The 16,837-nt window shown below is 38.6% G+C and overlaps 1 protein-coding gene across 3 annotated transcripts in view; it reads left to right on the top strand.

Moving 5' to 3' along the window:
- The first annotated feature begins 4 nt into the window (after positions 1–4).
- Positions 5–16,837, top strand: part of MTMR1 (myotubularin related protein 1) — a 29,662-nt gene continuing 12,829 nt past the window's right edge. Inside the window, exons 1-13 of one of the 3 annotated variants that reach the window (XM_063416804.1) lie at positions 5–273; positions 2,607–2,712; positions 5,163–5,186; positions 8,806–8,881; positions 9,521–9,615; positions 9,797–9,904; positions 10,293–10,394; positions 11,063–11,146; positions 11,701–11,850; positions 12,550–12,738; positions 13,214–13,399; positions 14,428–14,634; positions 15,386–15,478. In XM_063416804.1, coding sequence (XP_063272874.1) covers positions 143–273; positions 2,607–2,712; positions 5,163–5,186; positions 8,806–8,881; positions 9,521–9,615; positions 9,797–9,904; positions 10,293–10,394; positions 11,063–11,146; positions 11,701–11,850; positions 12,550–12,738; positions 13,214–13,399; positions 14,428–14,634; positions 15,386–15,478 — 1,551 coding nt within the window. In that variant the 5' untranslated portion in view covers positions 5–142. Of the gene's footprint in view, positions 274–2,606; positions 2,713–5,162; positions 5,187–7,440; positions 7,465–8,805; positions 8,882–9,520; positions 9,616–9,796; positions 9,905–10,292; positions 10,395–11,062; positions 11,147–11,700; positions 11,851–12,549; positions 12,739–13,213; positions 13,400–14,427; positions 14,635–15,385; positions 15,479–16,837 lie in introns of those variants that run through there. The other 2 variants (XM_063416806.1, XM_063416803.1) reach the window with 2 other exon arrangements.

Here is a 16,837-nt window from a genome sequence, read left to right as displayed (position 1 = left end):
CGGAGGCCTCTGGGAAGGCGCCGCCGCCAGGTGACAGCCCTCGGCGCTGCCGGGGCCCCAGCGGGCCGGGCTGAGGCGGCCGGGCCGGGGCGCCGCGGAGGGCCGGGAGTCCGCCCGCCATCCCGGCGGCGCGGCCGGAGCCATGGAGCGGGCGGCGGCGGCGGCAGGCCCGGCGGTAGAAGGCGGCGGCGTCACCCGGCGAGCCGTGCGGGCGGGGGGCGCCGCGGCGGCGGGCGCGGGGTCGCGGCAGCCCAGCACCGAGACCCTGGACAGGTGAGCGGGGACGGCCGCGGGCGGAGCGGGCGGCGGGAGAGGGGGCGCCGCGGCTTTGCGGGGCCGGGCGGGGGAGGCGGCGGGCGCCCCTCGGCCCGGGCCGCGGCCGAGCGCGGTCTCCCGGCCTCGGGGCGGCCTCCCCGAACCCCTCCGGCCCGAGAAGCTGCGGTGTGAGGGCGGCTGCTGTGCAGCGGCGGGAACCGGCTGTTGTCAAAGTTTCCTACTGCGCTTGCCGTGTGCCCGCAGTGCCGAGGCGGCCGCAGGGCTCTGGCCCGGGGGTTGGGGCAGCGTCCTCCAAACTTGGGCTGAGACCGGCCGCGGCTTTTGAGTCTCTTCCCGATTGGTTTGGGGTATTTTTTCCGTGGGTGTATTTAATCTGCAGAGGTGGGACTGTCCCCGGGGAGTGCTGTCCGTGTGTCCCTGGTGTGTGCTGTGGGTCCGCAGGGTCTCACCAGAACGGTGCCAGCCCTCGGTGCCAGCCGCTGGCAGAGACATTCCTTTACTCAGAAGTTTCCAGCTGAAGGCAGACTTCAGAATTGAGCTTAAAAATCTTTAAACGAGGACTAGAAGTGAATGGAAATCTCACCCTGATGAAAACTAAATTTAAAAAAAAATTGAAAATCAGTGCTTGGTTCCAGTCTTTGTATTTTTTCTTTTTTTTTTTTTTTTAGTAGAAACCTGGAGGTTTACCTCATTCTAGGAGGACGGAAATCAAATGCCCATTTTCTGTCATCAAACATACACCTTTGTATTCCTTATTAATGCCCTTTCTTATACTAATTTTCATCTTCCGTTCTTCTGTTCTTGTTCTACCCTGGGCCAGTTTTATGGCTATTTATCACATAGTTTAGTTCTTTGCCAGCACTGTTGTACCAGGCCGGGGTGATGTGTGAGATGTGTGGCAGTACCGGGGTGTGATGCGAGTTCTGTGGAGCACTGACACAGCCCCTGCACGCCTCTCAGGGGGTAGTCCTGCATTCTGAGTGCTTTTCCTGCTGCTATTAGCTCTGTTGATGTAGTGATTCCACGTGAAGATAAGGCATAGAAAAATAAATCCTTCTCTTAATTAACAAGCGAGTGCGTATTTGAAAACAAACTTAGGTAAGCCCTAAGGAGCTGCACTGGAAATTAAAGAGATGTGAGAGAAGGAGAAATAAATGAGGTAAGAAAAGGATTACTGTAGGATTTAGGCGTTGGGCTCTTTTGCAAAACATAAGTGAAGAATTCTCTAAGTAAATCTGGGTTTGAGTTCAGCACTAACCTGACTTATCTTTGTTGTTCAAGCAGGACTATCATAGATGTGTTTTAGTTGCAAAACAACATTGTGAGATCTAGTCCTGTGTAGAATGTGCAGGTGGGGAGAAAACTATTAAAATTATTTAGAAATGTTTTGAAAGCTCTTCCATTTCAGGTATGACATTGATGTGTGGATCTGTGCCTTACACCTAGCCCTGGTGGCAGAGATAATGTAAGGAAAGATCTCACATTCAGTAGTAATTGGTCATCTAAGGCTGTTTCCCCACCCTCTTAATGCCATGCACCTGCTGGGTATATGTGAGTATATTCACTTCAGTGTCACGGAGCATTCAGAGAATCCAAAGCTAGTTTATGAATTAACTAAAAAAAAATTAACATTTTCTTTCTGTATATTATTTCTGAATAAGTATGTAGTCTGTAGAAGAGCACAGCTGAATGGTTTGAAGAAAAGTTATCAGCTGAGGCTGTGGTAACACCCAGGGAACAGTTCCCTCTGGCATTCACATTTTTCCTTGGATACCAGTGCGTGTTAAAGCAGAAAAAACATGGAAAAAAAATTGGACAAAAATGCAGCTAACTAGAAGTTACCCTTTAGAAAACATGTCTTTTCAACATTTAATATAGAATATGACATTAGTATAGTTAGAATTTTTTAATATTAGCATGAAGTAATTTAATTCTGAGGATTTACAGGATAATTAACATATTAATAATTAACACATCATATTAATAAGGACAGTATAAGGAGTTTCCTATTACTTAGCCAAACTCGTGCCATGGATGGCTTTAAGAGAAAAGCATGTGAATAGTAAAAATTGCACTGGATAATGAACAGAACATTTTTTAAGTTCCTGGGACCTAAACCTCATGACAGCTCTGTCTCTGACGTGATCTAGTAAAATTCTTTTTCCTAGTTTGATCAATAAGATAATTGTGTTCTGCCCACAAAGCAAACTAAGTTTTATGATGTTAGTGATCACTTACAGCGTTACTTTCTGGATCTACTCAGTTGCTGTGCTGTTCAAAACACACATTTTGAATTACTGCTAAATAACTTGAAATTTCTGGTTTTGTAGCCCGACTGGATCCCACGTGGAATGGTGTAAACAGCTGATAGCTGCAACCATTTCCAGTCAGATTTCAGGGTCTGTCCCAACAGAAGGTGTGTCCAGAGACTACAGGGTAAGTGACTTTAGAGTGCAATTATTTCTTGTAAAATACAGGAGTGAAAGATGGGGAAGGTCCTTGCTTTCTTGATTAGCAGGTGGTAAGTACTTGAGTGTTTCAGAACTAGAAACATCTAATTATGTGTAGGAGTCTTTTGAATTTGCTTCCTGTCTTCCTCCATATTTAGAATAGTGCCATTGAAATCTACAGAATAAAAATTAACTGAGAAGTGAAAGGAAATTTTAAGTCAATGTTTTGAATAAAGCGTCAATAGTGAGTAGTCTTTGCTTTTGATTGCTATATAAAATAATTGGTAAAGTAGATTATAGTTACAGGTTGAAATGGTTTCTAGTGAGTATTATTCAGAGTACAGAATTGAGCTCCTCAGATTTCACAAAAAATAAATGAATGTCTTTGTTACTGTGCAGGGAACATAACTGAGTATCATTTTTGATGGGGTTTCTCCAGAGAGACAGAATTTAACATCAAATGAACAAACAAGTCACCTTTCTCATTCCCTCCCAGCAATATTTTTGTCCCTAAGGTGATGACTGCAGTCTGGTTTCCCTGAGTTCCACTGTGCACAATTTTGTGCCCCTGTTCTTTCACACTCCCTGGCTGTTCCCTTCATGCAGCCACTCAACTCAGCTGTCAAGAATGGAGCAGGGCAGTTTTTCTCCTCTCACAACCTGACAAAAGTTACCCATATTTCAATCACCTTTAAGAAGCCCAACTTGCTGCTGTCTAGATCCCTTTTTCTTGCTAGATATGTAAGTTTTATTGTCTTCCTAGAGAATGGCCAAAGGAAGATTTTTATCTCTTTTTCTTGTTTTAACTAAATTCTAATTCACATATGCCTTTGGTTATAACGTATGTTGTCTGAAAACAGTGGATTTTAGATTGGGTGACACGAGGTCAGATTCAACCTGAGTCTGAGATGAGTCCACAAAATGTTTTTGGCTGTAGTGTGTTTAAAAGTTCGACCTCAACAGAGTTTCACACTGTTGGCACAGTCATCAGTTTGTAAAGAGTAATTCTCCCATACTGCAGCAGCTGAATTGCAAATGCTTGCTCCAGGTCAAGGCCAATATGTTTGGTAAAACACTGTGGGAAACCTTGCATTACATCTGTTGATGTTGTATTTGCCAAGGATTTCATTATAGTAAAATCCAAGTGTGTGAGCTTGGTGTTCAGCTCATCTCTGAGAAGAATGCATTCCTCTGGAATGAAGAGCACTGTTTAATTTTGAATAACTTCCATCTCTGTACCAAACTCATCTCAGATATTATTTAACGGGAATAAATCTTTTAAGGCCTAATTAAAATTCTACTTCATTGTCTGTCTCTGAGAAATGAAAGAAAAGGATTTAAGCCTGATGGTTTAAATCAAGAATTTCTGTGGATAAACTGTATTTAGCATCATTGCTGTGATTTGAAATCCCATATTTGTGGATGGTGGAATTTTTTATAGTTGCTTACTCAGTACCACTAACAGGTTGGGTTTGTTCATTATTACTGTGGAATCCACACATGAAAAGACAATATGATAGCTCAGTTTTCCTTTGAGACATCTTTCTCTTTTGATGCATTTTCCTGGGTCTTCATTATCTTTGGTTACCTGGAATTGCTGCATTTAGAGACTGTCCTACAACTCAGAACCTTCAGTTTTGAGTGTGTGTTTGCTTCTAGAACTGGTCCAGCATTTCTGTTTGTGCTGGGTTTACCAGGAACTCACTGCTTTGTTCTTTCTTTCATCCCTTTTTTATCGTTTAAATTAATATGTTTGTAAAACCGGGTTGATTCTTTTATCTAGCAGTGTACTGATGTTACTCTCCTGTGATTTACCTTCACCAGGGAGGAGGGAATAAAGGGGCAGCTGATGGAATGTTAGAACTGGAGAGCACCGGGGGAGCTCTTGCTTGCTAAACCCCTCCAGCATGATCTCAGTCTGAGCAGAGCTCTGCTCTGTGTGTCTGCTCTGCCTGCAGAGTGTTCTTGAATGAGGGGCTCATATAAATGAAAATGCCTCAGACTGTAGCTGCTGGCTACAAACACCTTCAGAAGCCGAGCAGAGTTGTCTTTTTCTCAAAGCTCCGGTGCCTCTCCTTCATGGCTGTTAGTGCAGGCTTATTGTCTTCCACCTAGAAGGATTACCAGGCTCTTTCTTCTCTTTTAACAATAGCACAGTGTAGCAGGATAAAAGGGTGATTAGGAATGAATGTTCCCAAAGAGCTTGGAATTTGTTGCATCACTAAAATGAAGTGGCTGAGATTTTTTTTTTAGACCAAAACAGTTTTGTAAGTGAGAGCTACTAGTTCTGCATAGTTTTGTTTTGTTCTTTCAAAATCCATCTATAATTAAAATGTTTGGGATTAGAGTTCTTTCGAAAATCTGGTGCAATATAGTATCTTTAACAGCTCAAACCTGTGTGTTTCATTGGATAACATTTTATATTTTAACTAACAGGTGTACAGGAGGCCAGGTGTACGGGTAAGATTGCCTTTGGCTAGCAGTGAACAGCCTCCTACCTGTGTGTCTCTTGTGCTGTGTGAGATCTTGGTGTGTCAAGCATTTTTTACCTCATTAATGGGTTTTATGAACCAGTCAGACCATTTTGCTATGCAGTGCAACAGCTTCTTTGCCACAGAAATGCTTTATATACATTACAATGTTTTCGTCAGCGATAAAAGTCAACGTGTAAGAGAGCAATATTTTAAAATTGTGTTATGAATGTGCAATACTAACTTCAGTTTTATTACATTAATTTTGACAAATTGGATGCTTGCAATTCAGGTTTACGTGCTTCAGACTGCAGAGTACTGTGTTAGCAGCTCTAACATGTCTATGCTAAAGAATACCAGTGGTAAAAGCATTTTGTCTGTGTTTGTCCTACTTCAATAAGCTCCAAATTCATGCTTGCCTTTGTACTTGTTTTAAATTAGTTGTTACCAAGCTGTAATAGGATTGAAAGTTAGGTTTGAAGTTAGGTACTAGTGCAATGACCTGCATCTTTTTAATGATAATTTTGAGAGTAGGGCTTGCCCATTGTTCATTGAAGATTATAAAGGGCATGCCTTGTTTTCTTGCCCCTCTCTCTTAGTAACATTTATGGAGTGAGAAATGATCTGGATAGCGTTCTGACATTGTTCATGAAATGTGTCCAACACTTTTATTCAAACAAAGACCTCTTGTTCAGTCTGAAATCAAGAGATGAAGTCTGAATGATTTCTTTTTCTTGTCTGTTGTTTACGTATTTAAAAATGATGTGTTTAGTCCAGCCATACAAATCCACAAGTTGATTTTTTTTTTTTCTTTTGAATAGATAGCGCTTCAAATAATTGGTCTGAGTTGAGTAACAAAAACTGGTTTTGTTCAGTGGTTCCCAGTTCTATGTAAAGGCTTTGATATTCGAATGGTCTGCTCTGCTGCTTTGTCTTTCATATATTTAAATTTTTTTGGTGTATTTGCTCATTGTCCTGCTGGTTTTCTTCCAGAGATCACAATGTCTACTTTTCTTTGATTTCAGAAACAACATAATTATGATCTGAAATATAAGTAATTTCTGCATAACAGAATTCTACCCATACCTAAATGTTAGTAGTCCTTTATTAGTTATTACTTAGTTAGTAGTCCTTCAATTCCTTTAACTTAAAAAGGTTTTTTAAATACTTCTAACTTTTTAAACTCTTGTAGAGTTCAAATTATCTGAAGATACCTGAAGTCCTTTTTCTAAGCTGTTTCTTGAGGGTTCTGCAAAAATACTGTAAAAAGAAAAATTGACTTCCAACAAACACTTGTAAATTTAGACTGAAAGTGATTTTACAGTCTGACCAAGTGAGAAGTTGTTTGCATTTGAGCAGGGAGTAAGAGACTCATGGGCACAACTTCTCTGCAGTTGTTAATGAAGAAGATGGAAGAACATTTTTGGCTGAATGTGTTAAAACAATTCCTTCAACTGACCCAATGACATTTGTGCTTCTCTCTGGTGTGCAAAATGACCTTATGTTTATTAAAGAAATTTAATTAATGTTCAGGATTTGCTGCCAATTGATGCAAAAAGAAATTAACATGAACATGTGAATTGTTTGCATATTTTGCTATGAGTAGTAATTTTAGATTCTGTAAAGTTACTGGCCAAGTTTCAGGCAACAACATCAAAGTGGCTGGAAAGAAGTGTAAAACTATAAGGTTGAGAGTTCAATTACATCATGTTCTACACAGCAAAGCTTTTTTTAAGTGTCTAGGTACTTCTATTTGATGTCAACCTATTTTTTTCTGTGAAAGATTGCATGAGTTTTCCCATAATGCTGCCATTGCAAGTTGTACTCAATTTCTTCTATTGATAAGCATGTGGCATACTTGGAATTAATTTCCTTCATTGTAAGGTTATTTGTCTTAAAAAGACAGTACATACTTTTATGTTCTTATCTACCAGCACTGACTCTTTTGTGAAACAAGGAGTAAATTTTTCATTTTGTGTTGTGCCAAGTAACATTCAAAGGATGGTGCTAATAGCTTGGATTCCCTTCTGTGGAAAGCAGTGTGTGCCAGGAGTGGAAGATTTTGGAAAGGCTAAACTGGAGTTAAAGTATATGCTGTCTTTTTAAGGAAATTTTTAAAAGGGAAACAAAAAAAAAGATTCTGTCCTTTCACCTGTTGTCTGCAATTTTTTTGCTGTTGCTTCTCTCTTGTCCTACTGCTGCCTCATGCAAAGCAGGAGATTCAGGATGGACACAATGGCTATCATTCTGAAGCAGAACCTGAGCAGGTGGCAAGTTTTACTCATCTTTCATTCCTTAACTATGTAGCAAGGTACTTTAAATTAGTACTCATACAGTGCATACAAATCTGACTTTTCTCACGCAAGAGAAGCCCTAGAAAGCCTTAATGTGTAATTGGTTTTGTGCCAGGCAGAGTTTTCTTGTAAGGTCATGTAGTTTAAAATGTAATACTGAACATAAGCCCCGTCTAACAGAGCACATGCACCCTCAGTTTGTCAGCACTGGCTGTTCCTCTGCACATTATTTTTGTGCTAAATATAAAATTCCAAAAGTTCCAAGGAAATCTGAAGCCAGAGATCAGCTGAAATATTTTTAGGAATTAGTTATTAGTGACAGCTTGGGGTAGTTTGTTTGGAAGCAGACAGATCCTACCAGTTATTTCTGTGTGGGTTAGAGCTGCAATACAAAGGGAAGGTGGTTGTTGTAACAAGTTTGCCCATTATATTTATTCAGGATGTAAAAAATTGAAATCTTAATATTGACCTGAGGCAGATCACTTTTCTTACATAGTCTTTAATAGTCCCACACAAACCATTTTATGCTTTATTAAAATCTTTAGTACATTGTAAATCTTAGCTGCCAACAAAGGACCAAAGAATCCGTCATGTATCATTCAGCAATGAAGCCATTTACATCAATGATAATTTATTAAAAACTAACTCTTATTTTAAAATTGCTAATTGTCCTTCTATATTTTGTTATTACTTCATTCTTCATATGGCCATCTGGGTCCAAAATTTATATAGTGAACCTATCCCATAACCTGTGGCACCCTCAGTAAGGTATTGATTGAAAGAGAGCACTGTGGGGTGCTTCTTGCTATCAAAATCACAAAGTTAAAATATTAAATAGATAAAGTTTCTGTCATATAATCCTCTCAGATGGAAATACTCAAATATTAAATAAGCAGCAATAGAATTAAAAAAAAAAAGAGCTTTAAAATGTTCTCAAATAGATAAAATACCCCAAATAATACCTGTATTCAGCAAAACACTAACAAATTATTAATTAGTAATTTGGGCTGATCTTATTCATATTTTTGTATGCTATATATAGCTAGCATGTGAAACTAATTGTTGCATAAATGCTTTGTTACTAATATGTGACTAACATGTATGTCTGTTGTATTTATAATTCTGAGTTTTGTGTTTGGTTGCTTTTTTGTTTTTTTCTTTTACTGTGGTACTATTTAGTACAGATGTGTGATTTTAAAATAGACACACTTCTTGTGTTCCAGTAATCTGGTAGTAAAAGCACTTTGCATCAAAATATATCGATGTGCTACAGATGGAGAGTGAGATTTACTCACGATTTTGGATTTTTGCCAGGCACTGCGGGATGGAAACAAAGTGGCACAGATGGAAGAGGCTCCACTTTTTCCTGGAGAATCAATCAAAGTTATTGGTAAGTGTACTACTGAGTGCTGCACTGAATACTATTAAATTGCTAGTTGATTTTAAATCAGAATATTATTTCCTTTTGACTTTGTTATTTAGTTTAATGCCACTTAAGATTAGCTGAGTAGATGTGGATTTCTTTTCTTTGTCTTTTAAATCCAAGTGTAGGAAGGAAAAATCAGATCCAGGGGATGACTTGTTCCATATGATTTCTCTTTTCCTAAGGATTTTTGGTTCCATAGGGGTATATGTATTGTATTTCTGCTTGGGGGTGCCAAGGATATGTCACAGATTCAAAATTCTTACAGCAAAAAAGATGAAGTTACAGTAGACTTACTTTCCAGTTCTTAGTGGGATTTATTTCACTTGGGAGTGTGACACCAAGCTCTGTGTTAGCACTGCAGTACTTGGCTAGGAAGGAATACCAGCAAATAAAAGTGAAAATAAAGAGTGCTGGGGCTGAGGAATTTCATTGCTTCCATTGCTGAGATAAAGGCAACTCTGCAAAATAAACTTTCCTAAAGAGATCAAGCATCAAAATCTTAATGGAGCTGCTGAAATTTTGCTGAGTTTCAAATGAAAATAGATTGTTCTGGAACAAGTGTCTCTAATAGTAAAAGAAGGTTTTGATTGATCTGTTTTGCAGCTAAGGATGTGATGTACATCTGTCCATTCATGGGAGCTGTCAGCGGTACACTCACAGTGACAGACTTCAGGATGTTCATCAAAAGTGTGGAGAGGGTAAGACTTCACTATCTGCACCTTGTTTCAGGTAGAAATGTTGCTGAAAGATTTCAGAAAGTGACAAATTCAGTGATGTTTCACAGCAGTCTACTAAACTCTAATGAAACACACATGAGTAATATTAATTTATATTTCTTCTAATGTAATAAAATCCATTTGTTTTATGTACAAATTTCAGGATCCACCTTTTGTTGTTGATGTTCCCCTTGGAGTCATAAGTAGGGTTGAAAAAATTGGAGTACAGAGCCATGGAGACAATTCATGTGGTATAGAAATAGTTTGCAAGGTAAGACATGGTAGAGATTTATTAATATTAAAGTGTTTTCATTTCATTTTTCTGTAAGAAGAATCTGCCAGCCCATGTGCTGTTTTTCTGTCTGATCAGTTCCCTGTATTTGAATCATGCTTCATTTATTTCAATTCCTCTATGATAGTTGCAGTCTTAAACACTTCTGCCTTTTGTCTGAAGAGTGAATTCAAAGAAAGAAAAGTGGTGATTTTTATATCAAGCATCTCTAATGACAATCCTGGTTATCTCATGAGTGCTTACAGAACTCTTTCCCTTGGGAGTAGATGATGTCTATATATGCCTTCATTCAATCAAATGTCTTAAAACTGCTTTTTTTTTTTTTTTTAATTTATCATAGATTAAAACTGTGGCTTATTTTTGGCAGGATATGAGAAATTTGCGGCTGGCCTATAAACAGGAAGAGCAGAACAGACTGGAGATCTTTGAAAACCTTGTAACACGTGCATTTCCTGTTTCTAATGGGCTGGTAAGATGGAGAGGAGGCTGTCACTGCCTCTCCTCTTTTGGGAGAGTGTAGGGGAGGAAATACAAGGGCTGTGTAACAAACTTTGAAATGTTAATTCATAAAATCTGTTGCAGAGCAGGCAGGCCACTCTGACCCTGTCTGCTTTTTGCATTAATTCATCAAACACTGCTGTGTCCTGCTATTGGGGAAGTTAATTTATACATAACCCTTGAGATCTAAGTTTGCCTAATGTTGCTGATTAAAAATCTGTATGTATTGACTCTTATTTTCAATCTAGAAGTTCTGTCTAATACAACAAATAGGTACAATTAATCTTGTTATTCATCAGCTGCAGAATTCTGTTCCATTTGCTTGTGTGGGTAAGGGGCTGGTTGGGAGGTAGGAAACAAATTTTGTCATCTTGGCATTGCCACTGATGTGTGATCAGAGGCAAGTAACTTCAATTTATTGTTTCCTATCTTGGTTTTGTTAACTTTAAACTCATACTTAGTGGAAAAACTATTTTCTTTCTAGCTCAGTGTTTTCCAGTCTTGACTGAAGGTGTTATATCTGCTGTTCAGGAGTTTTAGAAGTGTTAGATTTGAAAGACTGGAGTGTTGACTGTTTTGGAGTTACTGTGCATACAACCTGTCAGGCAGTAATTTATCATTTTGTTTTGTTGTTTTTAGCCTCTTTTTGCATTCAGCTATAAAGAAAAGTTTGCTGTTAATGGCTGGAAAGTGTATGATCCAATGGCAGAATATAAGAGGCAGGTAAGTTATAGAATACTTGATATATTTTTTTTCCTCTGTCTCCCCCAGAGCCATTTAAACAAGGAGGAAATGTTACAGAAAACTCACCATTTTCAGCTCTTGCTACATAGACTGACTGTCTACATCTCATGTTTAGATAATAAAATGCAATTGGCCTGAGTCTGGGAGTGTTGAGCACCTGATAAAGTTGGTGGAGCAAATTGGTCTAACTTCACATGGTTCTGAAATCCACATTTTTCAAGTGCTGTTTCTACAAAACACATGCTTTATGAAAAATTTGATTTGACTAAGCATCACTAAACAGAAGAGTAACTGTAGTTTGTAATTTTAAATCTACATTTTCCACATGGTTATTTCCCTTATCAGTTTTGTAGGAAAGACTTCCACTGGTTTATGATTCAGTATGAAGACCTAAGTTTATAGCTTATTTAAAAAAAAAATACAGGCATGCCCTTTTTTTAAAAGTATGCAGCACATAAAATTTTTCATTGCCCCAAACTCAGATATGTAAAGGTCTAACCTGAAAAATGCAAAATTGTTTTGTTTTCATACAGGGCCTGCCCAATGAGAGTTGGAAAATCTCCAAAATTAACAGCACCTATGAGCTTTGTGACACATATCCTGCTGTTCTTGTTGTGCCAACCAGTGTGAAGGATGATGACCTCTCAAAAGTGGCAGCATTTAGAGCAAAAGGGAGAGTTCCTGTAAGTGAAATTTGTGCAAGAGGATATAAGTGGTTTAGAAATTTTAAGAAATTATTAGTGTTCTTTTAGGCTTTGTTTTGTAAATAACAGTGGGATGGTTTCCTTCATGAGATGCAAGGGGGGGCAAAAAAAGAATTCGACTCAGTGGGTTTAGAACTGAAGGGAGTAACACAAGTGAGTTTAATTGCACAATTACTGTGCTATGTAATAAATTTTTTGTTTGGATTAGCACTTTTAGGCCCCAGTGGTATCTGATTCTGTGTTCTGGTTTGGAGTAGAATGTGTCCCAGCCATAATGCTTTGTTTGAGAATAGACAAGGCAGCATTAGAACCCCTTTAAATATTTTAGATAGTGTTGGTTTTCATGCTTAGCAAGGTAGTGTACAGGTCCATAATCTTCCACATGGAAGCAGATTTTATTCTTCCATTTTTTTTATCCAATTAGAATAATACAGGCCTAGTTGCTGTTAGAAATAAAAGCTGAGGTGTTTAGAATCACTCTGTATTTCAGGCTCAGATTTGGGATGAGCAGTCAGTGCTGGTGTGCTGTCAATGTTTTTGCATCAGCCTGTCCTTAAACTTGCATTTGTTGCTTTGCCAGGAAATAATGCCAAATAGCCAATGTGATTGTCTAGTTGTTCTGTGGCCTGCTGCTTTTATAGTAGAGTAGTAAATAAAATAGGTTTTTTCTTATTCCAGGTGTTATCCTGGATTCATCCTGAGAGCCAAGCAACAATCACACGGTGCAGCCAGCCATCAGTTGGCCCAAATGATAAACGTTGCAAGGAGGATGAAAAATATTTGCAGACAATAATGGATGCCAATGCTCAGTCACATAAACTTATCATCTTCGATGCCAGGCAGAACAGTGTTGCAGATACAAACAAGGTAGGTTTGTATCATAACTAATCATAATTAGCTCGTCAGCCTTATTACAAAGGTGAAGCTTGAGCCAGATATCAGGATGGGGAGAACCTGGTGGTGAAAAGAGATAAGAAAGGGTCATAAGGAAGGTAAGTTGCTTGTATCATTTGGAAAGGTTGGCAGGAATCAAAGACAGCATGAAGATACAGCTGAGAAATTATGCAGTAAAGCTCACAGAATACCAAAGCTTTCATTAATAAAAAGGGGAAGGTATATGGATGTATTATCAAATGTAGCTGGTTACAATTAGAATTTCTTTCACCTAAAAAAACTCTGTGGTTGTTTTTTTATAAAAACAAAGGCTAGAAATATGTTTTTATTAGCACTAAAATAATCCCTTCTCTCAGCAAACACTGAAACTTGAGTAAAATAACTCTGCCTTATACTGAAATCCTATACATGTTGTTCTCATTGTCTGTTCTTACCTTTTGAATGACAGGCTAAAGGTGGAGGATATGAGAGTGAAAGTGCCTACCCCAACGCAGAGCTGGTCTTTCTGGAGATTCACAATATCCATGTCATGAGGGAATCCCTGAGGAAACTCAAAGAAATTGTTTATCCCACTATTGATGAGACTCGGTGGCTGTCAAACGTGGACTCCACACACTGGCTGGAATATATAAGGGTAAAAAAAAATCAATTACTTTTTCAAAGTGTGTTTTTTTTTTAACTTGACCTTCTGAAAATATTCCCAAAATAATGTTGAAACTCAAGCACGTTGCTTTAATCAGAATAATCTTGTGAAAAAGTGTAATTTTTAAATAGTCGCTTAGAAAGCAGCATTTTAAACATTCTGTAATAACTTAGTACTTCTAGTTTTATGTACTGGCAGATAGTGAGTTAATTCCTGATAACACAGTATCATATTTACTGCTGTGTTTTATTTTCTTGAGAAGGAATGTTTGTGGGCAGTCCAGGGTTATCCCTCTTGTTTGGAAGAATGCACTGGGAACTTCAGATTATATTTGAGTGATTGCCAAAAGGACTTGACTGTGAATTCCTCAGTTTTTCTCATCCTTCCCTCCTTCAGTGCAATGTTACAGTTCTTGTGGTGGGCACTTACATTTCCATGAGCTGTTTGTAGCCAGTGATCTATCAGGTTATCATCTGCCCTATCATTTAACATAATATTAAAATAAATCACTACCACACTCAGTTTTACAGTCGGTTTCACTAACCTTTGAAATTATTTTAGAGTAGATTATTTCATTACCACATTCAATCCCCTGTTTATGAATAATATGGATGGAGTGTAATTTGTTTTATTAGCAGCTGGTTTGAATGCCACTCATGCAAAACATTGGGGATCATTCATTAGTTTGACTCTCTGTTAAGCAGTGCCTGCTGACAACTGCAGCAGAGCCAGTAGAGGGAGCAAACACGAAATTAAGAGTCAAATTTAACGATATTTTGGGAACAGTTTAATTTTCTTGTTCTCTTGAACCATTTGAAACAGCTTTGGGAATCTAAGTATCTGGAAATCTTTTTTTATCACCCTGGACTTTTACAGTCCTCTGTATGCATACCACTGTTTGGTATGCAATTCATCTGAAATTTTATAATTACTTCAAGAGTATAAAATCTTAATTTATTTTTTTTTTTGGTAGAGTTTTGGTAGTATTTAATACTCTTGTTTCTTCATTTTTGTTGAAGATGCTTCTTGCTGGAGCAGTAAGAATTGCAGATAAAATAGAATCTGGTAAAACCTCTGTAGTGGTGCACTGCAGCGATGGCTGGGACCGAACTGCACAGCTCACTGCCCTGGCCATGCTGATGCTGGACAGCTATTACAGGACCATCAAGGGCTTTGAAGTTCTTGTAGAGAAGGAATGGATAAGTTTTGGACATCGATTTGCAATGGTAAGCTGGAAAATTTAGTGTGCAGTTTGTCACCTTCAGAACTTTTACTTGGAATAGCAGAGTTTTTCACAGAAATCTGCTGCATTTTAGTTACTGTCTCTGGTGTCCTTTTAATGGTCTGAGAGTGTCAGAGAACTGTGACCTGTTCCTTTTTAACAGCAAGCCTGTATGTGATGTATAATATAAAGTAAATAAAAATGGTTTGAATGCAGTGGTGAGAAAAATTCACCTGGCTTTTTTATGAGAATGAGAGATTGTAACTTATGTTATGGAGCTCACGAATGGAGAAACAAGGAAAAGAGTTAAGTTTTCTAAAGTGTAAAATGGCTGGAGTTACTACTCTGATTTAAGGTTGAAGTGTTTATTTAACACATAGGCTAATGGGGAATTGGAATAAATTGTTATGACATTCTGTGGGCTCTGGCTCTTAAGATGATTTAGTAGAAATGGCATGTAGTTATGACAGGTGGATGTGGAGTAACCACTTTTTCAGTTCAGTCTGAATAAACTCCTACCAGTTTCACCCACTGGTAGAATTCAGTGGCTGAGAATTCAGCAGAAGATGGGGAAGCAACTGGTAAAGCTTTGCAGCACTGAAGGCATGTCCATAAGTAAATAATGATGCATTTTAGTAGTTGAAAAATGCAGGTTAACCTTATGGAAGACTTGGTTGTCTTGTTCAGTGCTGGAACATATTTAAGAGTTCCTGACAGACACACCAGACTGAAATTCAGTGTGCTCTGCCTTGCAGCGAGTGGGACACGGAGATGATGATCATGCAGATGCTGACAGATCTCCCATTTTCCTGCAGTTCATTGACTGTGTTTGGCAAATGACAAAGCAGGTAAGATGCTGAAGAGTGGATTTCTGTGAGGTATCAGTCTTTATCTTGGAAATATAATTTGTGTAGAGCACATTCCTGTACACAGCAGTAGCATGTTTACCTGAAGTTGGTTATGCACTGTGTGCTTGCACTGTGTATACAGAGGGAATTTTTTAATTAAAAACCACATGGTAAAGTGATTTCCCTCCTCTATTAGTAAATTCTGGTGATACTGAGTAGCAGATGTCAAATTGGAAAGGCCACGTGTGAGCTGATGAAATACTGATGCCTGGTTAAAAATGAAACAGAACTGTAAAATTTTCTTGTAGCACTGCAGTTTAACTTCCTACCTTTCATGCACAGAACCCTCACAGGAGGAAGGTCTGTTTAAAGTCAGCAGAAAGTTTCATCCTGTTTGTTACTGGGTGTCAGCTGTTGCTGGAGATGCATTTTCCCCTGGATTCAGCAGTGCACTGTTCCTCTGTCTAATGTTCAATTAACCATTATTGTCCATTTCAAAGATGTTCTGCAAGTGTTTCAATGTTAAATGTTACTGTAGTACAGACCAAGCTTATCGATTAAAAAGCAAGTGTATTTTGCTTGTCTCTGAATCAGATGCCACTTGTCATCATCAGACTTTAACAAGATAATTTCTTTTTTTAAATGCCACTTTACAAAAACCCCCAACAACTCCAGCAGCAACAAGTGGGAGATTTTAATGACCCTGTGTGTTTTCTCATAATTAGTGGATTTGAGAAGAAGTAAATTTCCATTTGGGGAATTTTTCCACCTGAATCTTCAAGCAGACACTAATAGGCTTGGAACTACAGAGGAAGGCATTTTTAGGTCAGTGATTTTTCAGCAGCAGCAATAGAAGCTCTACAGTCTTGATACATCAGCTCCAACAGTACAACTCTTGTATCCAAAGCCTGGGTTTCAATAAAGTGCTATCACTTATTAATAAACTGGTTGGAGTGCAACCACTGATGTATGGAATTCTGAATATGCTTCACTGGATTGGAACAGTGGCCATGTCGGCATCCTTCTGATTAGGATGGACCTGTCACAACACAGAACCCTGATGTGACAAGGCTCATTAAATTCTTTCAGTTAAAGAGTCCCTTTAGGAGACACTTTGTCTTCAGAGTTTTTTACCAAATATCATTCTGATGCTCTGCAAATTAGTTTTGCTCTCTGTATCTGATTGCTGCTCAGAGACTGAATTTTCTCCTGGCTTGGTTCAGCACACCTGTTTGTCAAGTTCTGTTCATATTTCCTTTAAGTAATAGCTGTGTTTTTAACATCATTGTTTTGTAATTATGTTTTGGCATGATTTCCTAGAGAGAAGGAAATTCAAAAGTAGTAACTTATGAACATGAC

Source organism: Prinia subflava, chromosome 20 (genome assembly GCF_021018805.1).
Source record: "Prinia subflava isolate CZ2003 ecotype Zambia chromosome 20, Cam_Psub_1.2, whole genome shotgun sequence".
Lineage (NCBI taxonomy): Eukaryota > Metazoa > Chordata > Aves > Passeriformes > Cisticolidae > Prinia > Prinia subflava.
Note: the sequence above shows the minus strand (reverse complement) of the source record. Positions and strands in the feature narration are given on the sequence as shown.